We start from the raw sequence: 27,061 nt of genomic DNA, 5'->3' as shown, positions 1-27,061 counted from the left end.
ACAGTATCCAGGAAATTGGCACATGCGTTTATGTCAGCATGATAGAAAATGCCTCACCCGGCTCAGGGTGCATTTTGGGCCTGCATGCAGTATGCAGTGGTAGAGAGATGAAATGGCACAGGTTGCCTCACAAGGATTTGGTTGTGCAAAATTCTAAGCCCTATTAAGGCGCCTATTGCAGAAAATATGCTGCAAATATCCACACCACAAGCAACATCCATAATGGTAGAGCGTAAAGCGCTCATTGATGAAGGATGACAAAGACCTCGTCAGAAGACCAATTTACAATAACAGGTTCCCTAAGCTTTATCCATATAAGATGGCTGATGTAGGAGCAAGTGTCTTTTCCTTTTTATAACCCAGTAACCTTCAGAGATCCTATGGATGAGAAAGTGGACTTGTTCACACCAGATGCAGTCCGGTGCGTTTTTATTCTGCATCACGAACGCATAGACAGTGTCTAACTTTGATTCCAATTACTTAGTTCACACCAGTACAGCACATTCTAGTGCAGTCAACAAAAGTAGAATGTTGCATTGTTTCTGTATGGAACACATCTGGAAAGCGGCAAAACGCATTGAGAATGCACCAAACACTCATGCAGAAACACATCTGGAACACAGAAATTGTGGTCATCTGGCCATCAGGCTTGCATAGAATCTATACAGTGACAGATTTTTCCTGCATCCAGCAACAGAATGAACTTTAGAAATGGCATTACATTCAACACTGGAAACTACAAGATTTGTCACAGTTTCTGGAAAGAGTGGAACCTAGCAACTGACTTTTGGTTGATGCTTTTGATAGACCTAGTACAAGCGCTGGCATACTCAATCACTGCTAGGAGAGCATTGTGGTTACAGCCACTGGAGGGCAGACGGATCTTCTACACAAGCCTTCAACATTTCCTATAATGGGGGTTATTGTTTGGCCAAACACTGAACAACGCAATTAAGCCCATGACAGGAGGAAAAAAAAATCTGGCCTCAGAATAGTAAGATGAAGCTGCCATCCTTCGCTCAAGCCTACTGAACTTCAGAGGGTTCAGGATGCCAAATCTTATAGGACAGGCTACAGATTGAATAGATCACAGTGGAGGTGTCTTAAAATGACTTAACATGAAATCAAGTCAAATGCAAGCAGCTAAGATGGCTCGAAGGTCTTTTTTGAAGGTGCGTCCAACCAGTCTCTTCCAGTTGGGGCCAGGGGGCCTGAGCGAAGTTGATGATTGTAGCCTCCTTCTGGAGGGTTTGGACGACAATCATCAAGACCAGTGGGTCCAGAAGACAGAAGGGAGTACAATGGAGAATTCCAAAGCTGACCACTGAATCCATTTAATTTATGTCCAACAGATCTCAAAAGAGAAAATGTTGGCAAGAATTTTATACTTCTACAAGGCCATCATGCCAGTGATGCTGAAAACATGGAATCATCTGGGGGCCTTTCTCCCCAGTTTTTTCTAGTACCTAAGGCAGGAGCCTTCTAGCCTGTTTCAGTTTGAAGGAATCAAATGTGTTCATATACACCAATCGGTTCAACATGGAGTCCATGCAGACAGTCACAGGGACAGTTCAGCAGGAGGACCAGTTTGTATCAATCGACCAGATGACTCATACTTCCATGTACCGATCGAAGCCAGATGTCACTTCCAGTTTAGGTGTCTGCCTTTTACAGAATTGGCACAGGAATCTTTTTGAAGATCTTGTTGGCAATGGTGGTACCTTGGGCCAGGTGGCACATCAGAGCGTTTCAATTTGCCTTCTTTAGCCTATGAGCTGGGCTTACTATGGATCAGAAAATCTTTGTGCCTATACAAATTTAACAAGAACTGGAATTTTGGACATCGCCACTGTGCTTCTTTCGGAGGCATGCCTCTCAGCCCAGTAGATAGGATGATTCTGAAGCCAGATGCTCTGGGGCTGGGGAGTCCACAATCTGAAGAAAACAGGTGCAAGGCCATTGGAAAATGGTGAAGCACAGACTCCCCAGGAATCTTGACTGGAAGGAAGCCTTTTCTAACATTGCAAGATCTTTGAGGGGGCCTGAGTAAGGTTGACAACAAGACAGTAGTAGCCTACATTGCCTGACAAGGGGACACCAAGTCTTTTCTTGTTACATCTTGCAAAGAAACTTTTCGTGGGGCAGAGAACCACTTAGTCAGTTAAGGTTGGTCTCCTTGCCAGGGAAGCAAAATCAATTATTGGTTCGGTTATGTCAATATTGGCCCTATGGTGCATTCCGGCAGTAGTTCTCAGGGAGACTTCAGTGAACATGCAGCTTCTGATATTTGCAACAGGATACCAATGCAAAGACTCCGTCATACAAGGTTCAGGGTGCCATGGAATTTTCTGTTTGATTTTTGTCTCTGATCAAATGAAATCTTTTACGGCAAGGTCAGTAACAGCACCCCAATCCAATTAGACTACTTTTAATAGCCTGGCTATGGAATAGACTACATTGGAGGTGCAGGGATTCTCATCTGAGGTTATTCAGATCTTGGTGACCAGAAGATCATCCATGAACGCTACATAGGAGAGGATAGGAAAGAAGTTTGTTTTGTCTGCTCAGCAAAAGCTTTCTCTCCTATGTTCCCTGCTCTAGCCAATATCCTTAACATTTTACAGTCAGCGCTAGAGGTTGGTCTGCCATACAACTCCATTTAAGGGATCTCCACTTTAACTTTTCACAGGCTGCAGATGGGTGCAAAAGCCAGTGACCAGATGCTTCTTCCAGATAACAGTCTATATATGACCTTGAGGGAAATCCTGGTTCCCTCTGTGGGACTTAGGCTTGGATCTGAGAGCACCCTTTGCTCCAATAGGTTTCATTTCCATTGAAATGCCTCATGGTAAAACTAGTTCTCCTGACAACTACTTCAGACAGAAGGATGTTGAAGATTGCAACACTTTCCTGCAAGGGCCACTTGGTGTCCTTTTCTTTTTTTTCCAGAGATAGGGATACCACGTCTATCTCCAAAGTTCAATTTTAAAGTGGTATCCAGTTTCCAGAAAAACTGGGAAGTAGTCCCTCTGAGTTTTCACATGAGAGGCACTGAGTGCACAGCAGGAAGACTTCAGTTTTCTTACACATGGACGAGTTACTAACAGTGTACTTGGTCAAAAGAGGAAAGTGTACAATCTTTTCATTTAGCCATCATTCCCTCAAGAGTCCTCCACTCTTGGGTTACCAGGGTGATTAGATTGGCATGAATGAAGCACGCTTTTCTGCTCTGAAACAATCGCAAGCCTATTGACTAGAGGGGTGGCAGTCTTTGAGGCAGTTATGCCAGGATTGCTTGGAGGATATAGGTAAGTTCTAGCTTGAAGATCTGGTGCAGCCTTCATTCAACCTTACAAACTAAATATGTGACCAACATGTTTGGGACCAGAGAGATCAATTCCTTCTGGCTTTAGCAGCTTTTTTTTGATTGTTAGTGTCTCTCTTCATTTGTTCTCTCCCACCCTATATTAGCTTTGGTGTATCTCGTTATATGCTGACGTGAGGTAGGCCAGGAAAACGGAAAATTGTTATCAAATACTTACCGTAATTTTCCTTTCCTGGCCCATCTTCACGTCAGCACAGGACTCCCTCTCTAGTGGCCTGTCCCAGATTAAAGTTATCGAACATCTTAGTTGGGGGAGGGGCTATCTTTTCATCAGCTAGGTACAGGTGGTCATGGAGGGGGGCTCCGGAGGAGGTGTTAACCCGTGGTGTGCTGACGTGAGGATGGGCCAGGAAAGGAAAATTACAGTATTTGATGACAATTTTCAGTTTTTTGGCCACAATTTTTTTGAAAATGCAGGAAAGAAAACCCCTTAGGAGTATGGTGATACCAAGTGTGAAATTCGTGTGAGACTTTCACTTTGAACTGATTATATACCGGACATTGGGCTCAGTTCACTAAGTGGTATCTACCGCTTTAACAACTATTTCAATTTTGCTACTAAAATACAGCATGAGCCATTTTATTGTGTAATATTTTATACAGTATGAGCTATTTTATTTATTAGGGTATTGAGGTATTTTAGTAGTTAAAGCTGGTGATAGCCAGTGTCCTTAACAAGCAGTAAAGGGCTGGTTGTTAAGGAGTGGGCAGCCACTGGTGTCCTTAACAACCAGTAACTGTCACAGTTGATTGGGCGGCTGCCATGTCCTTAGCAACCACAAGTCAACTGCAGAATGTAAACAAAAGAATTGCCAGCATTTAAAAATTAAGAAAAAAAACCCAGCATGGGGTCCCCAATCCATACTAGGCCCCCATTGACCGTGGCATGCTGGGTCGATGACATCGTAAGGGGGTGGGGTCACCCAATGACTTAATTGGGTGCTACCACCCCTTACTTTATACTTAGCGGTGGAAGGCTGCGGAGCTGTCATTCAATGGGAGCCAAGCGTCAGTGTGAGTCTGTTTTTTTCCCCGTGTGAGTCAGCGGCTGGCGTTCATCATGATTGAGGTTGGATCTACTTCTGGGGAATTTATTTTTTTGGGGGGGGGTTGAATAAAGGATTTGTCAAAAGCTTTCTGTGCTTTTACTAACTTTCACCACTTTTTTGGTGAATAAGTAGGGGTACATACTCATTCACATGGGGAGGGGGGGCAGGATCTGGGGGCCCCCTTGTTAAAGGAGGCTTCCAGATTCTTATAAGCCCCCACCCACAGACCTCCACAACCACCAGGCCAAGGTTGTGGGAATGAGGCCCTTATCAACATAAGGGCAAAGTGCTTTGTGGTGAGCCCCCCTGCCCCAAAGCACCGCCCTATGTTGATGGCATGTGGTCTGGTATTGTTCCGGGGGGAGTGGCCTAACAGGCTGCATGCTCGGATAAGGGTCTGGCATGGATTTTGGTGGAGACCCCACTCCATTTATTTATTTTTAAATTAGAGTAGGGTTCTCCTTAAAATGCATAACAGACTGAAGAGCCTGGTATGGATTGGGGGGACCCCATGTTGTTATTTTTCTTAATTTTTAAATGCCGGCAATTTATTTGTTTACACACTCCAGATGACTCATGGTTGTTAAGGACACAGCGACCGTCTGCTCCTTAAAGGAGTTGTAAAGGTAAAAATGTTTTCACCTTAGTGCATTCTATGCATTAAGGTGAAAAAACTTCCGACAATACCGCCACCCCCAGCCCCCTGTTTTACTTACCTGACCCCTCGAAAGTCAGTTGCTCACTCCCGACATCCATTTCACCGCTCAGCCTGGCCACTGATTGGCTACAGTGGATGGATTGAAAGCAGCGCAGCCATTGGCTTGCGCTGCTGTCAATCACATCCAATGACGTGGCACGTCGGGGGGTGGGGCCGAGTGATACAGTGAGCGGCTATAGCCGCCGGCTGTATCACGGGAGCGCGCCAGCAAGAACTAACCACCATGCGAGGGAGCTCACATTAAGGTGGTTAGTTCTTGCAGGGAGGAGCTGAAACAGCCGCTGAGGGACCCCAAAAGACCAGGTTCGGGGCCACTCTGTGCAGAACGAGCTGCATAGTGACGGTAAGTATAACATGTTTGTTATTTAAAAAAAAAAAATAATTACCTTTACAACCCCTTTAACATTCAGTTAATATCAAACACATTCCTTAAATATTGCATGACTGGATCACTACTTAATTACCGCATTTGTTTATTTCCTTCTGTCAATTGACTTTAATGCTGTTTTATGCGGTATTTACGGAATGTTTTTGCTTTTTGAGATAAATACCCCATAGAGGGAAAGTAAATTGAAATTTTCAGCATTGCATGCAGTGTTTGGGAAAAAGGTGTCAGATCTCCTAAATACCGCATGTGATCTGCTTTAGTGAATGGAGCCCATTTTATCTTGTGTATCACACAAATCAACCAATTGAGTAAAAGCCAATGTGGTGTAATGGTCACCTCTATATGAGTGATCAGGGAATGTAGCTTAGTGTCGTGTCACCTATAGCAGTCTCAGCTCCTATAAGTCAAGCGAGCCTAGCCTACTGGTACATGGCTGCCCCCAGGAATGTCATGTTCACTGGTGTGGTGTCTTGCAAGAATGAAGTCAGTGAGATGTGCAAATGGGTCAGTTCAGCATGCAGGCAGAGATATGGTCAGCAAGCAGACAAATGATCGGTCCAGGCAGCAGGCAGAACTGTGGTCAATAAACAGGCCAGGGTAGGTACAGGGGGCAGGCAGACAACACAATAACTGGTGTGGTGGTAATCGGGGACACAATAACTGGTGTGGAGGTGATTAGGGACACAATAACTGGTGTGGAGGTGATCGGGGACACAATAACTGGTGTGGTGGTGATCGGGGACACAATAACTGGTGTGGTGGTGATCGGGGACACAATAACTGGTGTGGTGGTGATCGGGGACACAATAACTGGTGTGGTGGTGATCAGGGACACAATAACTGGTGTGGAGGTGATCGGAGGACACAATAACTGGTGTGGAGGTGATCGGGGACACAATAACTGGTGTGGTGGTGATCAGGGACACAATAACTGGTGTGGAGGTGATCGGGGACACAATTACTGGTGTGGAGGTGATCGGGGACACAATTACTGGTGTGGAGGTGATCGGGGACACAATTACTGGTGTGGAGGTGATCGGGGACACAATTACTGGTGTGGAGGTGATCGGGGACACAATTACTGGTGTGGAGGTGATCGGTAGGGATGAGCCGAACACCCCCCTGTTCGGTTCGCACCAGAACATGCGAACAGGAAAAAAGTTCGTTCGAACATGCGAACACTGTTAAAGTCTATGGGACACGAACATGAATAATCAAAAGTGCTAATTTTAAAGGCTTATATGCAAGTTATTGTCATAAAAAGTGTTTGGGGACCTGGGTCCTGCCCCAGGGGACATGGATCAATGCAAAAAAAAGTTTTAAAAACGGCCGTTTTTTCAGGAGCAGTGATTTTAATAATGCTTAAAGTCAAACAATAAAAGTGTAATATCCCTTTAAATTTCGTACCTGGGGGGTGTCTATAGTATGCCTGTAAAGGGGCGCATGTTTCCTGTGTTTAGAACAGTCTGACAGCAAAATGACATTTTGAAGGAAAAAACTCATTTAAAACTACCCGCGGCTATTGCATTGCCGACAATACACATAGAAGTTCTTCGATAAAAACGGCATGGGAATTCCCCAAAGGGGAACCCCGAACCAAAATTAAAAAAAAAAAATGACGTGGGAGTCCTCCTAAATTCCATACCAGGCCCTTCAGGTCTGGTATGGATATTAAGGGGAACCCCGGCCAAAATTAAAAAAAAAAATGACGTGGGGTTCCCCCTAAATTCCATACCAGACCCTTCAGGTCTGGTATGGATTTTAAGGGGAACCCCGCGCCAAAAAAAAAAAAAAAAAAAAACCGGCGTGGGGTCCCCCCAAAAATCCATACCAGACCCTTATCCGAGCATGCAACCTGGCAGGCCGCAGGAAAAGAGGGGGGGACGAGAGTGCGGCCCCCCCTCCCTCCTGAACCGTACCAGGCCACATGCCCTCAACATTGGGAGAGTGCTTTGGGGTAGCCCCCCAAAACACCTTGTCCCCATGTTGATGAGGACAAGGGCCTCATCCCCACAACCCTGGCCGGTGGTTGTGGGGGTCTGCGGGCGGGGGGCTTATCGGAATCTGGAAGCCCCCTTTAACAAGGTGACCCCCAGATCCCGGCCCCCCCCCTGTGTGAAATGGTAAGGGGGTACATAAGTACCCCTACCATTTCACGAAAAGTGTTAAAAATGACAAGAGATAGTTTTTGACAATTCCTTTATTTAAATGCTTCTTCTTTCTTCTATCTTCCTTCATCTTCTGGTTCTTCTGGTTCTTCTGGCTCTTCTGGTTCTTCCTCCGGCGTTCTCGTCCAGCATCTCCTCCGCGGCGTCTTCTATCTTCTTCTCCTCGGGCCGCTCCGCACCCATGGCATGGGGGGGAGGCTCCCGCTCTTCTCTTCTTCTTTTCTTCTCTTCTTCTCTTCTTCATTTTCTTCTCCGGGCCGCTCCGCAATCCATGCTGGCATGGAGGGAGGCTCCCGCTGTGTGACGGCGCTCCTCGTCTGACAGTTCTTAAATAACGGGGGGCGGGGCCACCCGGTGACCCCGCCCCCCTCTGACGCACGGTGACTTGACGGGACTTCCCTGTGGCATTCCCCGTGACGTCACAGGGAAGTCCCGTCAAGTCACCGTGCGTCAGAGGGGGGCGGGGTCACCGGGTGGCCCCGCCCCCCCGTTATTTAAGAACTGTCAGACGAGGAGCGCCGTCACACAGCGGGAGCCTCCCTCCATGCCAGCATGGATTGCGGAGCGGCCCGGAGAAGAAAATGAAGAAGAGAAGAAGAGAAGAAAAGAAGAAGAGAAGAGCGGGAGCCTCCCCCCCATGCCATGGGTGCGGAGCGGCCCGAGGAGAAGAAGATAGAAGACGCCGCGGAGGAGATGCTGGACGAGAACGCCGGAGGAAGAACCAGAAGAGCCAGAAGAACCAGAAGAACCAGAAGATGAAGGAAGATAGAAGAAAGAAGAAGCATTTAAATAAAGGAATTGTCAAAAACTGTCTCTTGTCATTTTTAACATTTTTGACACTTTTTTCGTGAAATGGTAGGGGTACTTATGTACCCCCTTACCATTTCACACAGGGGGGGGGCCGGGATCTGGGGGTACCTTGTTAAAGGGGGCTTCCAGATTCCGATAAGCCCCCCGCCCGCAGACCCCCACAACCACCGGCCAGGGTTGTGGGGATGAGGCCCTTGTCCTCATCAACATGGGGACAAGGTGTTTTGGGGGGCTACCCCAAAGCACCCTCCCAATGTTGAGGGCATGTGGCCTGGTACGGTTCAGGAGGGAGGGGGGGCCGCACTCTCGTCCCCCCCTCTTTTCCTGCGGCCTGCCAGGTTGCGTGCTCGGATAAGGGTCTGGTATGGATTTTTGGGGGGACCCCACGCCGTTTTTTTTTTTTTTTTTTTGGCGCGGGGTTCCCCTTAAAATCCATACCAGACCTGAAGGGTCTGGTATGGAATTTAGGGGGAACCCCACGTCATTTTTTTTTTTAATTTTGGCCGGGGTTCCCCTTAATATCCATACCAGACCTGAAGGGCCTGGTATGGAATTTAGGGGGACTCCCACGTCATTTTTTTTTTTTAAATTTTGGTTCGGGGTTCCCCTTTGGGGAATTCCCATGCCGTTTTTATCAATGAACTTCTATGTGTATTGTCGGCAATGCAATAGCCGCGGGTTGTTTTAAATGAGTTTTTTCCTTCAAAATGTCATTTTGCTGTCAGACTGTTCTAAACACAGGAAACATGCGCCCCTTTACAGGCACACTATAGACACCCCCCAGGTACGAAATTTAAAGGGATATTACACTTTTATTGATTGACTTTAAGCATTATTAAAATCACTGCTCCTGAAAAAACGGCCGTTTTTAAAACTTTTTTTTGCATTGATCCATGTCCCCTGGGGCAGGACCCAGGTCCCCAAACACTTTTTATGACAATAACTTGCATATTAGCCTTTAAAATTAGCACTTTTGATTTCTCCCATAGACTTTTAAAGGGTGTTCCGCGGCATTCGAATTTGCCGCGAACACCCCAAATTGTTCGCTGTTCGGTGAACTTGCGAACAGCCAATGTTCGAGTCGAACATGAGTTCGACTCGAACTCGAAGCTCATCCCTAGTGATCGGGGACACAATAACTGGTGTGGAGGTGATCGGGGACACAATAACTGGTGTGGAGGTGATCAGGGACACAATAACTGGTGTGGAGGTGATCAGGGACACAATAACTGGTGTGGAGGTGATCAGGGACACAATAACTGGTGTGGAGGTGATCGGGGACACAATAACACGTTACTAGAATTTATCTCAAAAATGAAGAGAATGTTCCTGCCCCATAAATGGGAAAATGTTCTGGCCCTGAAGGGGTTAATCTACAAATAATAAATGTTCGGGCAGCACTTGCACTATGGACAAAACATCTGAATCCACAACACGATAGTTCCAATAAAACTTTCTGATAACAAAGTGTCAGACAACTCCTGGGGTAACCTGGCAGCACTTATAACCCCGGCTGTAGATGACTAGGTGTGCTGGGCTCTGTAGTCCCACAGAGTTCATGGTGCCTGAGAACCAATAGACACCTCTATAGCAGTAAATGGGGAATGTCGGCATAAGGAGCAGAATTGCTAATCCAATGTCAGAGTCCCAGCCACATGTACTACAGTGGATGACGGAACGTCTTTTTGATAAAATTATCCCCCCCCTCCGGGTTCACCATCTCGCCCCCCCATAATCCCTTTCAGACTCCTATTGTGAGACTCATCATAGTGTCTCTGGAGGGGCGCTGATCATTCCTGTGTAAAATCTTACAGAAATCTTCCCTAATCCCAACCTTTAATTATCATTTCATTCCCCCCACATACAATGTCTGGAACCGACATTTACTGACATCAATAACTCCCCTCGTGGTACAGACCATAAATTCCCTCATTGTAATATACGGGGTTATTCTACATTTCCACACTATATATGTGTGTATCATCATCTGCTGGAGATAAAAGACATCACAGTGACTATGGAGGAAGAGGACGGACATGACGGGGGGTTACTGGGTGTAAATAGAAAATAAGATCTTATTACCTCCTCTACTGCCTCTTCCAGCAATGTCTTCTACTTCCTCCCGACTCACCTCTCATCCGGAACTTCCTGTGTGTACCTGACATCACTTCCTGTATTCCATAGAGACTTCCTGTCTGTACCTGACATCACTTCCTGTCTGTATTCCATATAGACTTCCTGTCTGGGTAGAAGTGAGATCACCACCTTGTGGAGATCAGAGGAACTGCAGCCCTGAGGAACGTCTGGTAGTGTGAACTCGGCCTTGTGCGCTGTGTGTATGTACTGTATATTCTTATAGATGGGTCATCTCCACTCCCACCAAGGGGGATAGAAATATATTACTGCCTAGTCCAGCCTTTCTCAGCCAGGGTTCCTCCAAAGCTATTGTGGATCCACTTATTAAGAGGGTGATGGAGATCTGGTGAGGACACAATCTGAGTGTGAGCACCAAGAGAGCACTGGGATTGGTGTTTGGGGAAGGAGGTGTTTTGTAGTCCACTACGCAGGGTTTGCTGGAGCATATACTGAGATTTGGAGGAAGAAGTTCTGGAGGTGTTGGAGACATTTATTGGTGGTGATATCATTTATTGAAGTATAAAGGAGACGTTGGATGGACTTTAAAGTCACTTTATGGTTTATCGATGAGGTGAAATGCGTCGATGATTTATCACAGATGTTGTCACATCTTTTACTTTGATGATAAGAGGGCGGGATTTATGGATATAAGGGGAGGGGTCATTGTATTTATCACCCATCACCCGATGCTGGACGATGCAAGAAGCTGACACTCTATAAGAAGTCTTGTCTCTTCCAGCTGGGGAAATAGCAAGTGGGAAAACTAGTTGTTGAGGATTTGAATAGTAAACTCCTTCATTGTTCCTGGTCAGCTGGGGAAATATTGACTCCCCGATCGTCCCAGACAGAACACTGCTTGGAGGATTGGAATAGTAAACTCCTTCATTGTTCTCAGCTGGGAGTGTCCGGGGTTTCATTGACTTGTACACAACTTCAGATTGTGTCTGTGGCCCCAAAATTACCTGCACTGAGTTTTTTACTGACATTTTGTGCTTCCTAAACCATTTCACTAATATCGTGTGACATAAAAAATTGGGGCTACCACCATTTTATTCTCTAATGGGGAAATGGGTGCTAATAGGCTGCAGGAGATCTGCTGAGACATAGAAAGGAGAACAATATAGAGGATGTAGGAGAACTACAGGAAAAAAATAAATACAAGTAAATGGGTGCTAATAGGCTGCAGGAGATCTGATAAGATAAAAGGTGGGGGTTGAAGAGAAGCAGATCTCCTGCAGCTTATTGCCACCCATCCCCCCTTTTTTCAGCAGATCTCCTGCAGCTTATTGCCACCCCCCCTTTTTTCAGCAGATCTTCTGCAGCCTATTAGCATCTATTTCTAATAAAAGAAAATTGAAATGGTGGAATTATTTTTCCTTTATTTCATTTTATTTTTCTTACTAAGTTGTGTATTCATATACCCACCCACCAGAACATGATACCCACCCACCAGAACATTATACCCACCCACCAGAACATTATACCCACCCACCAGAACATTATCCCCACCCACCAGAACATTATCCCCACCCACCAGAACATTATCCCCACCCACCAGAACATTATACCCCCACAGAACATTATAATCACCCACTAGAGTATTATACCCACCCACCAGAACATTATAATCACCCACCAGAACATTATAACCACCCACCAGAACATTATAACCACCCACCAGAACATTATGACCTCCCACCAGAACATTAGGACCACCCACCAGAACATTATACCCACCCACCAGAACATTATCCCCACCCACCAGAACATTATCCCCACCCACCAGAACATTATTGTCATGGTTATGCAATAGAGTTTGTCGATCAGCATACCTGTCTCCATGTGTTCATCTCTAGAGACCAGCTGACCCTCACCTGACTGCTTTTATAACCTCCCTCTAAGCATGGCCCCACCCCAGGTCCTATCAGGGAACCCTATATTAACCTGTGCACTGCAAGCCAGCAGTGCTGATCAACCATTGTGTGTTAGCCTCTGTGTGTACTTGCTGTGTTTCCTACATCTGATTCCTGTTACCGACTTTGGCCTGTTCTTAACTATTCCTGTCTGCTTGTTACCCTGACCTTTGGTGTGCTCCCTACCATCCCTGCTTGCCTGTGACCCTGAACCTTGGCGTGTACTATGTTGTCCTTGTCTGCTTGTGGCCCCGACCTTGGCTTGTACCTTACTTTCCTTGTTGTCCCAGCCTGCTGCCTCCTTCCTCTTCTCCTGTAGTCTACCGTGAGCATGAGCTGTGAGACCCCGGGGGCCGCGACCTGGAGCCAGACTGCAGCGCAGTCCATCCTTACCACTAAAGGCTCTGGTGAACACCTGCTGGCTCTTAGACTCCGCACCCTGGGGAATCTATGCTTTAGCTCCCAGTGGGATCTGTGTCAGTGATCCAGTAGACCTGCTTCCTGAACCTCCCAGGGTTCAATCCGCAGCAGTCAGCCGTAGGGTCCACTACCTTGCTGTGCACTCCTGATTCCAACGGTGTGCATCTGTCACCCAGCCTCTTAGTGACCTGACAGTTTGATCAGCCATGGACCCGGCTGATGTGCCGCTACCCACAGATGATCCGTTGCCGGGCTTAGTTCACAGACTTGAGACCCAGGAATCGCATCAGACCCAAGTGATGCGATTCCTTCAGGATTTGGCATCCCGTTTTGAACAGGTTCAGTCCTCATTAGGACCCCCGGTTCAACAACCTCCACCGCTATCTGCTACTGCACCTATTGCACCAGTCGCAGCCACACACTCACTACAACTGCCAGCTCCGGCCCATTTCTTTGGGGACTCCACGGCTTGCAGGGGGTTCCTTAGCCAGTGCACGATTCATTTTGAACTTCAGCCCCAAAACTTCCTGTCCGATCGGGCGAAAGTAGCCTATATCATATCCCTTCTGTCTGGCGAGGAGCTAGCTTGGGCTGCCCCTCTGTGGGAACTGAATGATCCAGTGGTTTCTAGCCTGTCTGATTTCTTGAAACTTTTTCGGAATATCTTCGAGGAACCGGGTCGTGTCTCCTCAGCAGCTAGCGCTCTTTTACGTCTCCGTGAAGAGTCCGCTTCTGTGGGACAGTATGCTCTTCAGTTCTGTATCATCACAGCTGAATTGCGCTGGAATAATGAGGCCCTAGTTGCAACCTTTTTACATGGCCTCTCTGATAGAGTGAAGGATGAATTAGCAGGAAGATCCCTTCCTGCTGATCTGGACGGTGTCATCACCTTGTGTAACCAGATTGATATTCACTTTCAGGAGAGGGCCCTGGAAAAAAGACACCAGCACTCCCCGTTCCCTAGGCAGCTTGAGCTCCTGTCCCTTCTCTTCGGTCCGAGGAGCACCCCCTGCCCGCTGAGGAACCTATGCAGCTGGCCTGGACCAAGTTATCTCCTGAAGAACGCGCTAGACGCAGAACTCTGGGCCTGTGCCTCTATTGTGGGGCCAAAGGTCATTTTCGTGACACTTGTTCTCTTCGTCCGGAAAAACGATCGGGGCTAATACATCTGGAAGGTGGAGTATTAGACCTTGAAGTATCACCTTCTCGTCTTCTTCTTTCTGTGTTCCTTCATGTCGGCGCTTCCTCTCGTTCGGTCTCGGCACATCTGGATTCCAGAGCCGCTGGAAATTTCATGGATTGGGAAGCTGCATCTTCCATGAGACTTACCCTTTTGCCCCTTTCAACACCATTGGTGGTCTTGGCGATTGATGGCACTGTTCTCCCAGGGGGTCCTATCCGCTTCCAGACCCTTCCTGTTAAGATGTCGGTAGGGACACTCCACCAGGAGTGGATATCCTTCCTTGTCTTGCCTAAAGCTTCATCTCCTATCATATTAGGTCTTCCTTGGTTATGGTTCCATTCTCCACACATTGACTGGACTGCTGGACGGATCCTGGCTTGGGGTTCCTCCTGTTCCTCTTCCTGCCTACTCAAGGTTACCCCAAAAAAGAAACTTCCTGCTGCCACCATCCCAGTATCTTCTGCTCTTCCCGCTGCATATAGCGATTTCTGGAATGTCTCCTGCAATAGTCGGGCTGAGGCACTCTCTGGGTCATGTGGCACTCTGGATGAGGAGCCCACCTGTAAATTTGAGCCGATCATTCACTCCAGTTTGCATGGTCATTTACCTTTGCCTGTTCCTGGACCCCCTTGGACGCACACCCAGGCTGACTCGTCTACCAGTTCCACAGTCGCTACGCCCTGTGATGCGATTCTGGTGGTCGCTGCACCTGGCAATGCTGTTCAGTCGGCCTCTGCACCAGTTCAGCCTATGCCCAGTGAAGCTATCCAGCGTGACTTCTGTGACACATCACTTTCTAAACAACCTGGCCTCAGGGATCCACTGACTTCTGCCCAGTCTGATGATCCTGTGTTGGATGTCCAGCTCATCTTTAAGGGTCTGGGGGACCCTGCTCAGACTCCTGATGGTCTTCTTATGCCTTTACCCATTCCTAAGAAGCCTTTAGCCCTCAATAAGTCCTCTCGTCCTCTCCCTACCTCGGTTTTGGTCTCTGAGGATAATCTTAAGTACGAGGTTAGTCAAGTTCTCGATTCCCGGTGCCGTAGAGGCATTCTTCAGTACCTCGTACATTGGAAAGGGTTTGGTCCTGAGGAGAGGTCTTGGATCACTGCATCTGAGGTCTTTGCTCCTCGTCTATTGAGGAGGTTCCATCTGGAGTTTCCCTTTAAGCCTGGGCACAGGCGGGGGAGGGGGAGGTCTTAAGAGGGGGGGTACTGTCATGGTTATGCAATAGAGTTTGTCGATCAGAATACCTGTCTCCAAGTGTTCATCTCTAGAGACCAGCTGACCCTCACCTGACTGCTTTTGTAACCTCTCCTCTAAGCATGGCCCCACCCCAGGCCCTATCAGGGAACCCTATAATAACCTGTGCACTGCAAGCCAGCAGTGCTGATCAACCACTGTGTGTTAGCCTCTGTGTGTACTTGCTGTGTTTCCTACATCTGATTCCAGTTACAGACTTTGGCCTGTTCTTAACTATTCCTGTCTGCTCGTGACCCTGACCTTTGGCGTGTTCCCTACCATCCCTGTTTGCCTGTGACCCTGAACCTTGGCGTGTACTCTGTTGTCCTTGTCTGCTTGTGGCCCCGACCTTGGCTTGTCCCTTACTTTCCTTGTTGTCCCAGCCTGCTGCCTCCTTCCTCTTCTCCTGTAGTCTACCTTGAGCATGAGCTGTGAGACTCTGGGGGCCGCGACCTGGAGCCAGACTGCAGCGCAGTCCATCCTTACCATTAAAGGCTCTGGTGAACACCTGCTGGCTCTTAGACTCCGCGTCCTGGGGAATCTATGCTCTAGCTCCCAGTGGGATCTGTGTCAGTGATCCAGTAGACCTGCTTCCTGAACCTCCCAGGGTTCAATCCGCAGCAGTCAGCCGTAGGGTCCACTACCTTGCGGTGCACTCCTGATTCCAACGGTGTGCATCTGTCACCCAGCCTCTTGGTGACCTGACAATTATAATCTTCCCTCTAATATTGAGTTGGTCCCCCTTTTGCTGCCATCAAGACATGGACTTCACCAGACAGCATCACACTCCTCCACCGGCTTGTCTTCTCATACTGCATCCTGGTGCCATCTCTTCCCCAGGTAAGTGACACACACAAACTCGGCCATCCACACACAGCCCCAAACAACAAACTGTAATGCCCAATTTATTTGCTTTCAACACATCAACTTTAGGGACAACATGTTCACCTGCTGCCTAATATCATAGCTCCTAACAGTCCCTGATTTGGGAAAAAAGTCCCTCTTTCCTCCTCATTTGTCCCTCATTCTGGTCATATCTATATAGATGTATATAAAATGCACTTTTTATCTCCCAGTGCCAAACCTTTCATTCAATTTCTAAATTGCTGTATTTGTAAATTTCAAAAGCCAATATAAAGGAATTATAGTGGTAAAAAAAAAAGCACTTGTGGGTTTAACTAATAATTTTTTTTATAACTTGCGTTTAAGGGGGTGTGGCGGGGCAGTGTGCTCTACACCTACATACATTTGCTAATATGTGTCCCTCGTTCTCATCTCAGAAAGTTGGGAGGTGTGTAATATATCCCACCCGCTTCCAGATACCATTCTAATGAGATAATCAATGTTATTCATTTCACCTGTCAGTGGTCAGAATGTTATGGCTGATCGGTGTAAGGTACATACACACATAGCACAAGGCCTTGTTCACACTATCAGATGTTTCTCAGGCTGCAGTTCCTCTGAGATCCACAAGGTGGTGATCTCACTTTTACCCAGATAGGAAATCTCTATGGAAGACAGACAGGAAGTGATGTCAGGTACAGTTAGGAAGTTCCGGGTGAGAGGTGAGTCGGGAAGAAGTAGAGAGGAGACGTTGCTGGAAGAGGCAGTAGAGGAGGTAATAAGATCTTATTTTCTATTTACACCCAGTAACCCCCCCGTCATGTCCGTCCTCTTCCTCCATAGTCACTGTGATGTCTTTTATCTCCAGCAGATGATGATACACACATATATAGTGTGGAAATGTAGAATAACCCCTTCAGGGGCAGAACATTTACTCACAATCAGGGCTGGAACATTGTTTTGGAGATAAATTCTAGTAATATGGTCCTCTAAACAAACAGAACAGACAATAAATAGACAAGAAGATGGCCATCCTGACCATACATGACCTACAAAGGGCAATTATTACACTACACAGGCAGCCAATGGATAATCATTACAATATGCAGCCAATACAATGATGGAGTGCAGGGGTCAGGAGTATGGAGCATAGAGACCCTTACAGTGCTGGTCAGGAGGAAGAAAACATTCCCCAGCCTGCCATGAAGAATATGTTCCATCATTGGTGTCAGAGGGAGGAAAATACTGAGGGGTTCTGAGGGAAGTAGAGGAACTGAGGGGCTGTGAGGGTTTGGTAAAGCTGAAAGACTTTAGGGGCCTCTGAAGGGGTAATGTAGCCGAAGGGCTCTGGGATCCTTGAGGGGGTAGTCAGGCTGGATGGCTTTGAGGGAATAGGGGGCTGGAGACCTCGGGGGTCTCTGAGGGACATAAGGGGGTCTGTGATGGTCCTCCCACCCCACATATTTTTCAGACCTTCCAGAACCGACAACCTTAACCATCTTATTGTCTCAGTGGTCATGTGATTTGTTTTCTGGAACATCAAGTAAGATGAAGAAGGACATTCCTTCACTCGTTGGTGAGATCTTGTTCTTAGAGGAGTTCTGTTTCGGCTGAAAACCAGTTCAGGAAGAAAACAAACTCAACAGAGTAAAGAGGAATATCTGATTCGGCAGGCCAAGAGGGTCCCTGGTCCTCCAAGATGTAACAAATACTACACAGTCCAGTCTAAATGTCTTCCCATGGGGGACAATAGTTTATTTCTTAAATGTACAGCAACCCTCCTATTACCCCTCTCACATCCACATTAGGGGTCGATCGATTATCAGTGCGGCCGATATTCAGTTTTTTTTTTTTTTTTTGAAGAATCAGTATCGCTGACATACTTACCGATATTAGCGATATTTCTTCAAGGGATTGTCCCGGAGTGATGCATGAAGCTACAGGTAACCCAGTACCGTTCTTTAGCATGGACGGTCAGCTCTCTTGTGATAACGACCGATGCTGCTAAGCAGCTGCTCGGCTGTTGTTACAAGCAGCGGGAGGAGACCCTCCCATTCCACCCGGGTCTCCTGTCCCACCAGCTGGCTGGAGGCCCGAACAAAGCCAGAGTCGGCACTGTTCGGGTCTCGGATCTAGTAACCCGAAAGCGATGTCATGATATCACTTCCGGATTACTGGCATCCTAAAGGCGCCAGTTTTAAAAAATAGAAAGTATTCAAAATGCCGATCCTGGTGTTTTGAATACTTTCAAGTTCAGAGGAGGGATTTTGGGGTTTTATAGACCCCCGATCTCTCCATAAAGAGGACCTGTCACTGCTGATTACTGTCAAAAACAGGAACAAAGCAGCGCCTTCTAAGTGTAGAAGTTAGGACATTTAATGAATTAGAATCATAATGGGAACACTCACAAACCAGATATATAAAACAGCATAGATATCGGTGTCATCCGCGCCATCCCGGGAACTGCCTAGTGTCTCTGGCTGGAATGTCCGTGTGTCTGTCCTTTATCCAGTTACACTGGTGGAGCCCAGCGCTCCCGGAAAGCTGGGACAGGGATCGGCGATGCACAGGAACACAGCAGGGTGTCGTCACTTCCGGGTACAGGGTCAGCGGGGAGGTGCGCGCGTTCGCAGCATGTGTGCTCCTTTCTCAGGCTCTGCGGGGGGCCATCTTTGAAGAGGGTTTTTTAAATATATACACATAGACTAAGTACTAAGTGACTGGCTAAACGGGTAACCATGGGAACATGTAAACATTGAGGAAAATTACAATTCCACCAGCTGAATATATTATTTTGACACTCTTAAACAATTTCACGTGAATATGACTAAAATTACCAATAAACTTAAAGGTCAAATTAATAGGTTTACAAAATTATTATTTAAAAATTTACTTTGAAAAATGTATAAATTAATAAGCTTAAACTAATAGACTAAATACTTACAAAAGGCGACCAATTAGTCTTTAGATCTATAATTATTTATCTATAAAAAAATGTTTTAAAATATGTATATGTATTAGAATTGTCATATTCGGATTACTATAATAAATAAATATTGGATATATATTGTATGCTCAAAAATCAGAGAATCAAAAAAATCATCAAATTATTAAAACGGGACGCCCATGAGAGATCAATTATACTATATGGAAATTGGTAGTTATTGATTATCAATACTATATATTATTTTTATTTTCTATTTGTTGTTGTTTAATGGGGGGATAGAGGTATACATATATACACATATATAGAGTATGCTAAATGTAGGGAATTATATATATATATATATATATATATATATATATATATATATATATATATATATATATATATATATATATATATATATATATATATATATATATATATATATATATATATATATATACACACACACACATGACGTACATAAGTGCATACACACACACACACACACACACACACACACACACACACACACACACACACACACACACACACACAACATGGACCAACGAGGACAGACATGGTCATAGTAGAATAATAATTTCAATGCCCTCATTAAGGCCCCCGGGCGATAGACTATTCAAAGTATAAATCCATTCATTTTCCCTCTCACATAGCCGTTTATAGCGTTCTGCTTTGGGAAAATGGTTGGATTTGGCCTCTATGACCCAAAAGTGAAGCCCTAAAGATGACGGCTTGTGAAACTCTTTAAAGTGCCTCGGAACACTATATTTATCCACACCCTTCTCAACAAAGTTACGGTGTTCACCAAACCTTTTGCGGAGAGTACGGATGGTGCAGCCTACATAGAGTAGGCCACATGGGCACGTCGAGCAGTATACAATGTACTCAGATGAGCATGTAAAGAAATCCGGTATGGTGTACTGCTTTCCTTTACATGTGAAATCTTTTTATCTATGTGTCACGTGTTTACACGTCAGACATAGGGGTTTTTTTGCACCGATATGTTCCCTTGATGTTGAAGAATGTCAGGGAAGCACTAGCGATCGGTCGTGATGGTTTTATTTTACTCGGAGCTATTTGGGTTTTGATGTTTTTTGCTCTTCTATAAGTTACTAGAGGTCGATCGGTTAGTGTGGGTTTTAGATGGGGATCCTCGCTCAATATGGACCAATGTTTAGAGAGGATCCTTTCCATCTTCCCAAATTGAGTATGGAACTGTGTGACAAACCGCACTGTCAGACTTTTACTTACCAGACTGATGAGTCCGCTTGGGCAGAGGGTAGACTCCCTTACTTATCCGACTCACGGCCCCTGGTAGAGCAGACAGGAGGCACGAGATTGCGGAGTGGTATGAGAGCCTGCTGAAGAGATCCAGGTACAGGATGAGAGATGATCTTCAGACAACAGGTCAGTAGTCCGTAACACTGGTAACAGGTGCTGAGCAGGAGCAAGACAGGCAGATCGGGACACAAGCAGGGTTCGGCAACAGACTGGCAGCAAGGTACAATAGGAGCAGGCAGAAACGGAGTCAAACAGGCCAAGGTCAGGTACAGGCAGCAAACAGGAGAATCCAAGGGCAATTCGGGTCGTCAGGAGATCAGGTAAACAGGAAGACAAGACAGGAAACAGGAACTATGGCACAGGAAGCTGATGATCAGGCAGCACTGAACAGAGTTCCTGACAAACCTAAATAGGCCAGCTTGCTCACAGGAGCGCCCCAAGGCGGCCAATACCATGAACAGCAAGGTGAGTTCTCTGACACGCACTGGTTGTGTACTGTCCTCTGTTTTAGCCTTTCTGTCACATTTTACGTCTGTATGAAGATAGTGTTGAAAAGATTCTTCAACAATATCATCAGGGTAGCCTTTTTCTTTAAAATTCGGTCTTGAGTATCTGACCATGGGTATTGTAGTCCTCTGTACGAGTACAGTTATGCTTAAGACCGCAGAACTGGCTCTTCGGGATGTTGTTCACCCAACGTGGATGGTGATGACTCCTATAGTGCAAATAGGAGTTGGCGGAGGTGGGTTTTGTGAAATTCTGAGCATAAATACTGTTGTCATGATGGAACAATTCTAGATCTAAAAACACAAGCTTATTGTCATCAGATACTGCGGTGAATGACAAGCCCATAGTGTTGGTGTTGGAATGTTGTAGAAATCCTGAGATTAGAGTATCTGGCTGTTATAATACTATTTCAAATTCATTATTCGGCACTTATAGGTGTTATATTATATTCATGGCATACTTACAAAACATATTTGATTTTATGATTAGTCATAATAAATATAGTATGTGTGAATGACCTTGATCAATTGATTTGATATGATTCTTCATCTAAAGCTGAGTATTGCTGGAAGTTTCTGGTGTATGAGAATGACATATAAGGTATCTTGGTATAGAATGTCATGAGAAGACAAAAATAGACATGTATCTACGTAGCTAGAGGAATAATATATTGTTAGGTTTATTCTTCTCCTGTGATCAGTCAAACTCCAGATGTATTGAAAAGCAGACAATTTATTTCAGATGTGTCACACAAAAGGATGACGCTTACAAGCCAAAAGATGCACTAAGAATCACACAGAGGGATGTACATCCCCCTCCTAATACCTACAATAATATAGAGATAACGCTTCTATTGGCTGAGGAAACACAGATAGCGTGCCTGGTACAAAATGGTACTTTATTTGGCTAATTAGTGTTTCCTGTACATTCTTGTTCTACCATATATGGTTAAGCCTAATCATCCTACAACTTACTATGGAGTTACTTAAAGCAAACGATACAGCAAGTTAATACAACAATGTGCTCAGAAGTCATCTTAAAAATCAGTCTCAGGGTTATTATTTTCTAATAGTTTTTCTAATAGTCACACAATAAACATTTAAAACTTTTCTAACATTCCCTCCTCTTGTGTGACTATTTTATCTCAACACATTTCGTTGATAGTCCCTGTGTTATACACTTTCAGACTGTATGTCACTAAGTTGAGCTTCAATGTCCACATAGATCCCCTCAGAGGTAGGAAGGGCTTGATACATCGTTCTTGAGACTGCGGATTCAATCAGTTTTTGTGAAAGTCCTCGAATACAGGGAATGCAGCAACATCCGCAAGTGACCAAAACGGCCAAAGCCACAGCAATTGAGATCAAACATGATGTGATAAGTCCAGTCCACTTACCGAACCATCCTTCAAGCCAGTTTGTGAATGGATCATTAATACCTGAGTTTTCCGCTAATTCATTCGATAGAGCAGTCAGTCCTTCCAAAGCTCTGGTCGCGGTCCCTCCAGGAGCTGTATTGTTAGAGATAAAGGTGCAACACATGCTACCAAACATTTTACATACCCCTCCTCTTTCAACTAGGACCATATCGAAGGCCATTCGGTTCTGCCATGCCATTAGAGATGTGGGAGCCAACTGTTCTTTTTTTATTATCAAATTTTTTATTTATTTTCCATTATATACATTACTTCATACTTTGAATCTACAATATTCAAGTTTATCCAAATAGACACATTTATCTTAACAATTCTTCCCCCTTTCAAGCACAAAAAAAAAAAAAACCCAATAAAATTTAAACACCTTCCCCCTTCCTTATTTCTCCCACCCCTACACCAGTAGTGCTCCCTCCCACAGTTGTCTCATCTCTTCCTCTAAATATAGTGTTTCCATTGTGCTCCACACTTCCCTTCCAAATCCACAAAATTGAAAAGTCATTCCGTCCTTGTGATAGAGAAAAAAAAAAAAAAAATGAAGAAAACAAAAACCCTCAGCCTGTTTAGGAGTCTACTAAGCCAATTCAAATCACTCTTAAGCGTCAACCTTAATATCCCCCCCCAAAAAAAAAAAAATAGAGAGAACTATATGAGGCTTCTATGAGCCATACATCCTTCATAATCAGTGAGTAAATATGCCCTCTTCCCTTTACTATATCTGTTCAAGCTATCCCTTCTCTTCTGTGCCCCCCTTCCTCCCTAAGTGTTCTATCCCTTCCCATTTTTCCACCTCTTATCCCTTCCCCGTACTCAACCCCAGGTGAAAGGTGAAAAAAAACTAATAAGGAAGAAGAGGAAAAAAAATAATTATACCCCCCCCCCCGGGACACCCCCGATCGAACCCAGAGACCACACTGCTCTTTACAATGTTGTTCTATCAAATCTCTTTCAAGCAGCGCACACATCCTGCCCATGTTTCAATGTTTTTATCTTTCTTGTCTTTTGCTGCATGCACCCATCTTTCGGCCTCCCTTATTAAGTTAACCTCTTTCTTCCAGTCCGCCAAGGTTGGACTTCTAGTTTGTTTCCATAGCCTAGGTATTAATGATTTGGCAGCATTTAGTAAGTGTGGAATAACACTATTCTTATAAGCTCTAACAGACATTGAAGTTCCATGAAACAAAAAGTTCCAGGGCGTCACCTCTATTGGTCCGGGGGATAACCTTTCAACCCAAGAAGCGATTGCTTCCCAGAACACCTTAATCTTAGGGCAAGACCACCATAGGTGGAGAAAGGTGCCTTTCTGTCCGCACCCTCTCCAACATCTGGCGTCTGCCGTCAGGAACCTCTTTGCTATCTTAACTGGGGTCCAATACCACCTAGTCAAAAATGTATGACATTTCTTGAATCTGAGAGCTTATAGACGTAGAGTGCGTCAAATTAAATAGTTTCTTAATTTGTACTGTGGTAAGATTATGACCTAGTTCTCCTTCCCATTCTCTAATAAAGTATGGAACTGTTCGATTTTGTGTCGCGAGAATCAGTCTATACATCTGTGACATCAAGTGTCTTTCAGTGGATATATTTACACACATGGATTCAAAAGCAGTAAGAGAACTCACTGGTCTCATCCCGGGTTTCAGACCCTTGAAAAAGCACCCCAATTGATGGTATCTCCACTCCTCCATAGGTATCCTCCCCATTTTTGATGTCAAATCTCGCAGGGGGGTTAATGTTCCATGAGGGGCAAATTGTCCACATGTCGTATCCCCATCCCTTCCCCAGGCTCCAAAAAATCCCACCACCTCCCCTGGAGGAAACCATGGGTACCCCTCCAATGGGGTCAGAGGGGATATCCGAGGAGCATAGTCTCCTGATTTAATTTATCCCAAATTAAGAGTGTGCTCTTTGTTAATGGTGACGTCCATTTTGAGAGACCCCTGTCTGTACTCGGAATCCACGGGATTCTGGCCAGCTTCCTGCCTGCCATTATCTGCTCTATGGAGACCCATATTTTCTTTGCGGAGTCGTGGCACCAGTTCAGGATCCGCACTAAAGACATTGCTCTATAATATAAAGCTACATCTGGTAGTCCCATTCCTCCTTCCAATTTGCCTCTATGCAAAACATCATACGCCAATCTGGGATGTTTATCACTCCATACAAATGCTATGAAGGCCTTACGTAAGGTTTGTGGGAGTGTAATTGGCACTGTGTTTAAAAGATAAATTATTTTGGGTAGTACACTCATCTTTATGGCGCTGACCCTTCCAAACCACGTTAATAACCGGCCCCTCCATTTCTGCAGGACCCCCATTACCCCCTTCATTAAGGAACCATAGTTTAAATCATACAGTAGTTTAGGATCTGCTGTGATATGTATTAACAAATATGCCAAAGAGTTTTTGTTCCAAGTAAAGGGATAAGAATTTTGCAAAATTGTTTTCATCCCTAAGGAGACATGACTAGGTAACAGTACAGATTTTTCAAAAATTTATTTTGAAGTTAGATAAGTCTCCGAACTTAGAGACCTCTGCCATCAAAGCCGGTAGTGATGTCTGTGGTGATGAAAGATAGAATAATAAGTCGTCGGCATATGCCGAGACTTTATATTCAACTGATCTGACCCGTACCCCCTGAATTTCAATGTTTCCCCTCACTTTGCAAAGAAATGGTTCTAATATCATAGCGAACAACAGCGGGGATAATGGACACCCTTGTCTTGTGCCATTACGTATTTGGAAATAATCCGACAGTGTGCCATTTACTTTGACTCTCGCTCTCTGTGTCGCATATAATGCGTTCCCCCAGACCCATCCCCCTTAGCACCTCCATCATGAATCCCCAGTTCACCCTGTCAAACGCCTTTTCGGCATCCATTGACAATATCACTCTTGGGGCCTTGTCAGGGCTGTGTTGCATCCAATGAAGGGTGTGTAATGCCCGAATGGTATTATCTCTGGCCTCACGGCCCTTCATAAATCCCATCTGATCAGAGTGAACTAGTTTCACTATATGATCCTGTAACCGAAGAGCCAAAATTTTTGCTAAAACCTTAGTGTCTGAGTTTAACAAGGAGATGGGTCTGTAGTTCACGCCCTGTTGAGTATCTTTCCCTGGTTTAGGAAGTATCGTTATGTATGCCAACAAGGCCTCTGGAGGTAATGGATTGGAGGCATTTGTTGAATTAAAGTAGCTACATAACGGGCCTCCTAATCTGGTAATAAATTTCTTATAATATGAATTGGTGAGCCCATCTGGTCCTGGGCTTTTACCTTTTGGCAGACTCGATATTACTTTGTTTAATTCATTAATAGAAATTGGTCTATCTAATTCCTCGATTACCAAGGGCAGCAGCGAGGGCAGCGCTGAATTTTCTATATTTTCTCAAATTTCTAATTTACGCTGTTCTCCCGTCGCATTCGGCGAAACAGTATGGATATTATATAAAGCCTTATAAAATTTGTGAAATTCTGCCGCAATGGCTTGAGATTCCACTATCTTTTTATTTTGGACTATTATTCTATGAACATGCCTGGATTCTTGCTGGTTTTTAAGCTGTCTAGCAAGTAGCCGACCACATTTATTGCCCTGCTCATAAAACCGATGCGCGTAGTATCTATGCTTGTTTTTAGCTTTGCGGTCTAGGCATTGTGCTAAGTTATGTCTCAGGTCCTCCAATTTTTGGGAATCTGCTGGGTCCAAGTGTCTTTTATGTTTGATTTCTAATTCATTAATCTCTTTCAATAAATCTACTATTCTTTTTCTTTCTCCTTTTTAATCCATGACTCGTGTGCTATCAGTTTCCCCCCTAATCACTGATTTGTGGGCTTCCCAAACAGCCTGCTCTGAAACTTCTCCAGGCATATTTGTTTCAAAATATGTTTTAATCTTACAAGATAAAGCCTCCACCACTTTATTATCATCCAGTAAGGATTCATTCAACTGCCAAGTTCGTTCTAGGTGGCCTGCAGAAATTGGAAGGAAAGTCACGGTAATCGGAGCATGGTCTGAAATCGTTATTGGCTCTATAGTGAAAGAACGGGTCCTTTCAAGATAGAACTGGTCCACCAAAAAAATATCTAGGCGAGAATAAGTATCGTGTATTTTGGAATAATAACTATAATCCCTTTTCCCATAATGTTACACGCCATCCATCCACCAAGTGAAAGGAACGTAGGAGCTGTTTTAGATGCTTTAACGCTTTAAAAGATATGTGAGTTTTGCCCGTTGACGTATCTATCTTTGAATCTAGGGTAAGGTTAAAATCTCCCCCCAGCATCAAAGGGCCCTCCCTGAATTCCTCCAACAGCTTCAGAGTCTTTACAAGGAAGTTGACCGTTCCGGTGTTTGGCGCATGTATTGAGGCAAATGTATAGCAGAAGCCGTGTAGTCTTCCCTTTACAAACATGAATCGACCCTCTGGGTCTATTTGTGAGGCTATTACAACCAATGGACATGTCTTTCTAAAGGATATGGTTACCCCCCTTGCTCTCGCAGTCGGGGATGGTGCATGAAACCACTGGTTAAACACATGCACGGGCATGTTTGGAATGGAATCCTTCACGAAGTGCGTCTCCTGCAAGAAAACCACGTCACCCCTAAGGTGGCGTAGTTCCTGCCAAAGACGACCCCT

At 45.2% G+C, this 27,061-nt stretch overlaps 1 protein-coding gene across 1 annotated transcript in view; it reads left to right on the top strand.

Moving 5' to 3' along the window:
- Positions 1-16,907: 16,907 nt before the first annotated feature.
- Positions 16,908-27,061, top strand: part of LOC141121775 (uncharacterized) — a 161,772-nt gene continuing 151,618 nt past the window's right edge. The window contains exon 1 of the mRNA XM_073611494.1: positions 16,908-17,030. Within this exon, the coding sequence (XP_073467595.1) occupies positions 16,923-17,030 (108 nt within the window). The 5' untranslated portion in view covers positions 16,908-16,922. The remainder of the gene's footprint in view (positions 17,031-27,061) is intronic.

This window comes from Aquarana catesbeiana, unplaced genomic scaffold, assembly GCF_042186555.1.
Source record: "Aquarana catesbeiana isolate 2022-GZ unplaced genomic scaffold, ASM4218655v1 unanchor229, whole genome shotgun sequence".
In the NCBI taxonomy this organism is placed as follows: domain Eukaryota; kingdom Metazoa; phylum Chordata; class Amphibia; order Anura; family Ranidae; genus Aquarana; species Aquarana catesbeiana.
This window is presented reverse-complemented; position numbering and strand designations above follow the sequence as displayed.